Below are 5764 nucleotides of genomic sequence, written 5' to 3' on the forward strand. Positions count from 1 at the left end.
CTCGACTGGAAACTAAGGAGGAGACAAACTGAATTGCCTCTAAATGATTTAAATATACCACCATGTCTGACAATGGTGGAATATAGGAACAAGTAATGAAAGCATTAAAAGATTTTAAATTTACTTTAACACCGACAAACTCCTGGGTACTAGAAAATTGAATCATTTCAGATGATAAAGCAGCATCAACAGCTATCAGAACGCCACCAACTATGCGAGAAATCCGGTCACGTCTGAATATAGAAAAGTTTGAGGAAAAAACCGATGCATCAGCAATATCAGGTTTTAGCCACGTCTCTGTAAAAGCTAGAATGTTATGTTCAAAAGAAAGACTATCTACATAGAGATTAGAAAGTTTAGATTTCAGTCCTCTAACGTTCTGGTAACCCAGGTTAAGGGACGAAGCTAGTTTTTTGACACACCAGCAGATGCTGATGTGGCAGGAATAGTGTTAGTTGTTGTTGGCAAGCGAATCGGTTTCCGATTTTTCTTTTTACAGTATATTCCTTAACTATTATATGTTTTGGCCAAAAATCTTCTCGACATATAGTGTCGAAGATATTGGCAGAAACACTAATTTTAAAGGACGAAATGTCCCGAGAATAAGAAAATTTAAACTTCTCCACAGCAATATTCGAGACGTTAACTTTCTTCCGAATATAGGCTATTACATCGTCAGATGTGACAAAAGGGTCTAGCCTAGAAACAAATATATGTTTCTTTGGTGGTATGCCAACGAGAGGCCGCGGTCCCGAAGCGTCAGCCGCAGCAGTAACGTTGGACAAGTCACCCACTGCAGCAGTCAACTTGTTTACGGGGCCCTCGATACTTTTAGAACTATCGGCAATTTCCATTGGAATGGGTAACACATCAAACACTCAAATAGGCATCGTTTTTAAGAGATCATTCCCAGGTGATACCGGTAATTCCTTACTAATAGCATTCACAACCGGGCTCTTAAACGAAATCAATTGCTGTACATTAGGAGTGGACGGTGCATGAGACCGGTCTGGGACGATAAGAGACGCTGGCGGATCTACAGATACAGAAACAACCCAAGGACTGGTCCTTTTACGTTTCGGAGACTCATTCATAAGCGATAAACTTCTGAACTGAGTCTCCACCGCAGTAAACTCCGCTTGGAGTTTATTAAAACCTGCCCTTAAAGTGTCAAAACTATCTCTAGTCCGCCTCATGAAAGAGCGCATCTCATTCTCGACCTCTCGGCAAGCATCACATCCATATTTTAAGCCACCAACGTGAACCGCATTGTCACACAACCAACACAGAATATAATCATGGGAGTCAACCGCATTAGTGGCAACTATGCAATTATTTTTTGAGCAGACAACCATTTTATCAAAAAGTTTAATTTAATTAAAAAAGGAAATACAAAAAATAAAAAATAAAAATTAAGGGTAAAAATTCTGTGTATAAGAATATACTGACCAGTTCTGACACAAGGGTTAATGTGCAGAGTAAGCCTTCACAACTAAAGAATAAAAAAGAGATGAAAGCACAAAAACAAAAAAACGTATCACAGAGTCGCGGGTAGGCAAAAGACGAGAGCGCAAATCAATCAAGAATAGGAAAGAGCGGGAGAGCGCGTCAAATTGAACACATGCAACAACAATTTGTACGCAAGAGCGCGGGAATTAGTTGAAACGGTAAAGACACAAACGCAAAAGAGATAAGCAAAACAACAACACCGCTAATGCAAGTATTGTTGTAAGTTTTGATTTTATTTAAATTTAAACAAAAGCGACAGCAAGAATTCGCGAAATAAAAAAAAATAATAAATTCAAGAAATTTGTAAATGTATGTAATCGCGAGAAAAAAATAAAAATTGATAAGCGCAAAAAAAACACGTCCGTCCTCTGCAACGAGTGAAAGTTTTTTTACCCTTATGTTGACTCATTTCATTTAATCCTGATTATTTCGTCCTTTCCGAAGACAAATAAAAAATCTCTGTAGGCAAATTCCATCCTTGGTTATACTTAAAAATAATTCCAAAATGCTACATCACGTTCTTGAGTGAGGTTAGGTTACGTTTGTAGAAAGGTTAGATTTTAGTACATCTTTCTACTGTTCATCCTTCATGCTTTAGGTTAGGTTAAAGTTGGGAAAAAGGTTAGGTTTCGTACATCCTTGTAATTTTATAATCCTCCACGTGTTCGGTTTGTAAGGTCTAGAATACATGGGAGGCAGGATAAGCGTAAAGTGCGATGTTGACAATTACAAATGTCTCAACATTTACTTTGCTTCGCGAACGCCATATCTATAATAACACTGTATAAGACACAAAACAATTTTGGGAATTTATCTTTTATTTACCCTTACTATCATCCGAGGCAAAAGTTAAATATATTTAACTTTGACTGCCGCAAACAGTTAATCACAAAAACTGTCTTCGGCAGGTGTCTCAAAGAAAATGTCAAGTAAGGAGAATCTTTTAGAAAAATTGCCAATACTTCATGGAAACTATTTCCGATGCTGTTTAAGAGAAAATGCATAAGTTAAATATACAATAATTCGAGAATTATGGCAATGAAATTATTTTATATCAATCTCTTGAACACATACACATGCACTCCCCCTATTGGGTTATTTAAAACTTTGGACAAATACGTCCGATCAGTTGGAATTCACGTGGAGGAAAGAAAGAACACTTTTCCAAAAACCACGCTGTCCAATAAGTCTCTTTTGCCTTATTTTTCTTATTGTTTTATCCAAACTCCATTTATAGAAAAATAATGTAAAGCAATGTAAAACCAGAGGGCCGGGGCTAACTTCGACCGCGTCAAAGTTTGTATACCGTTGCAACTTTTTTGGTAACTCTTTCCTTACCTACTTATTAGCCATCAATGTGGAAGAACGTTTTATCTAAAAAGGCTTATGTTTACGATAGAATGGCCTACAATCTTAGCATAGGAAAACGAAGATATTGATCAAAGTCACTGTTTTCCATTGATCGTTCCTATGGGAGCTATCTGATATAGTCACCCGATCTTTATCAAATTTGGCACAGGCGTAATAATCTCTCTAATATTAATTTTCACGATAATAGCGCAGAAAATAACGAAGTTATTGAGAAAAGTTGCACGTAGGCTTGTGTATACTGCAGGGGTTGTATATCTCGGATTCAATCGGATCGGACCACTATATCATATAGCTCCCATACAAACCCCAAAGTCACGAACAGTGACTTTTCTCAATAAATTCGTTATTTTCTTTGCTATTCTCGTGAAAGTTTATTATATTATTATATATGTATAGGCACACTGAATATTACTCTTTTGCGGAACTTAGAAAGTTGGGCTAAATCAAACTGATCAACCTTGCAATTTAGTTTGTTACTCTTACCCTCACTGTAGTATTTTATAATTTTGACAATTTATATCTAAATCGGATAACTACGTCTGTAGTTCATGGAAAAGTAACAAAGAAAATTGCAAGAGTGAACAAACTTCGTCATGGCTTAAGTTGGCCTCGGCCTTTTGGTTTTACATTGGGAAGATGTGGGACACATTATTTGGAGAACTTCTGCCCTTGTAAAAGCTTACATTTAAAAGATTGGTATTTAAAAAAAATGATTATCACTTTGCATTCGATTTGCTCATTACTGTAAACAATTATATGCTTAAAATACAAAAAAAAATATCAATATAATCATAATCAGATAAATGTGTTCTAGAAGTTCTTAATCCTATTTTCTATTTATAGTTTAATAAATATTATTAAAAAAAATTTCAAAGAAGCTAGCATCGGCTATGCCGATGTTCTATTTATCCGATCAAATTCAAATTTTGAAATCTGAGGTTTTATATCCAATACTTTTACATAAGTTTGTCATAGCGATATTCCAACTGCTTCATATAATTTTCGTATAAAACTATATGATATAGTGGTCCGATACTGATGAACATACATGATCTGCTACAGGTAATAAAAAGTACAGTAAAACGCATACGCACGGACCGACAGACGGACATGGCTATATGGACTCAGCTTCTCATGCTGATCAAGAATATATGTATATACTTTATCTGATCGGAAACGTTCCCCTCTGAGCGTTACAAACATCTGACCAATTTTATATATCAAAATAGCTACAATAAGAAATAATTCCAATAGCCACAAATAGAAATAAATGGTATAGAAATATCAATAGTACTTGTAAGGAATGAGTCAGGGCATAAGCTAGACAGTAGATACAAAGGGCCCTATATAAAAGCCCCAAACCTATTACAAACATTCATTATCAGACTGACTAATAGTAATACATATTGCTGTACACGCCATCAATTTTAAAAAGTTGATCAGTTCAGTTCAAATTATCCTGACCAGCCCCATAATGGGAATCACCAAAGACGAGATGACGAAAGCTCTGCGCGCTAGCAGAGTTGGGGTGCCGCCGTCAGCCTCAGTCGTGCAAATTTGCCGACTGCACCCTTCCTTGGGCATCATCACCGCTGCCGCCGCTACAGTACCCACCACGGCTGCTGCCGTGACAACTGCTAAGCCCGCCGCTGGCATACCCGCCACTGCCGTACTCGCCGCTGTAGTACCCGTTGCAGCTGTGCCCACAGCTGTACCCGCTGCTACTCCCGTGCCCACTGCCGTACCCGCCGCTGTAGTACCCGATGCTGCTGTGCCCACAGCTGTACCCACTGCTGTGCCTACCGCTGCAGTACCGGTCGCCACTGTTCCGGCCGATGCAGCCGTACCCACCACTGCTGTACCCGCCGCTTCCATATCCGCCGCTGTCGTACCCGCTACTGCCGTACCCTCCGCTTCCAGACCTGGCGCTGCAGTACCCTCCACTCCTGTGCGCGCCCATGCATTACCCACCACTGCTGTGACCACCGCTGCCGTGGACGTCACTGCTGTGTCTGCTGTTGCCGTGCCCACTGCTGTACCCGCTGCTTCCATATCCGCCACTCCCGGGACTGCTGTTGCAGGACACGCTGCTGTCATGCCCGCCGCTGCATTGCCTGCTGTGCCCACCGCTGCCGTCGACGTCACTGCTGTGTCTGCTGTTGCCGTGCCCACTGCTGTACCCGCCGCTTCCATATCCGCCGCTCTCGGGCCTGCCGTTGCAGGACCCGCTGCGGTCGTACCCGCCGCTGCAGCACCCACTGCTGTGCCTGCCGCTGCAGTACCTGATGCCGCCGTGCCCGCCGCCGCTGTTGCCGCAACTGCAAGCGCCGTGCCCTGCGCTGCCGTACCCGCCTCTGCTGTTCCAACCGCACCCGCCTCTGCTGTGCCCGGCTGCCTCGCTTGCCGTACCCGCTGCTGCCGTGCCCGCTGTTTACATGCTTACCCGCTGCTGTCTCGACTGCCGCTACCGAGCCTGCCGCTGCCGAGTCTGACGTTCCCTTGGCCGCTGACCAATGGGAAGACATTCCTGCCGTAGTGCCCTCCGTGCCGTCCTACAGTCATCACGCCTGCCGCTTCCGCCTCCTACAAACTGAAGCTATGGATAGCCACCTGGTGTTATTATGTACCCCTTTTGTTAGCAACTAGAATCAAGGTCGATTCCTTGTCAGGACGGCCGAGTTGTAAGATGTCAGTTACTTATGAATTGTTTTAATGGTTTGTACATATAAGCATATTGTCACTCATCGAAGTCGGTCGTGTTTTTTTTTGCGCTCTCGCTTAATTTTTGTCTTTCGGGAAGCTAATTTATAATATTCAATTTAAATTCATTGCTTGACTAATTCTTAATAAATCGCTATACTCATCGCGAAGTTTGCGTTGAATT

At 41.5% G+C, this 5764-nt stretch overlaps 1 protein-coding gene across 1 annotated transcript; it reads left to right on the top strand.

Moving 5' to 3' along the window:
* The first annotated feature begins 4354 nt into the window (after positions 1-4354).
* On the top strand, positions 4355-5416 carry LOC137572662 (calphotin-like). The gene has a single exon (XM_068284422.1). The coding sequence runs from the start codon at positions 4355-4357 to the stop codon at positions 5414-5416; it is 1062 nt and encodes a 353-aa protein (XP_068140523.1).
* The last annotated feature ends 348 nt before the right edge of the window (positions 5417-5764 follow it).

Source organism: Drosophila tropicalis, unplaced genomic scaffold (genome assembly GCF_018151085.1).
Source record: "Drosophila tropicalis isolate 14030-0801.00 unplaced genomic scaffold, ASM1815108v1 contig_1072, whole genome shotgun sequence".
Classification (NCBI taxonomy): Eukaryota; Metazoa; Arthropoda; class Insecta; order Diptera; family Drosophilidae; genus Drosophila; species Drosophila tropicalis.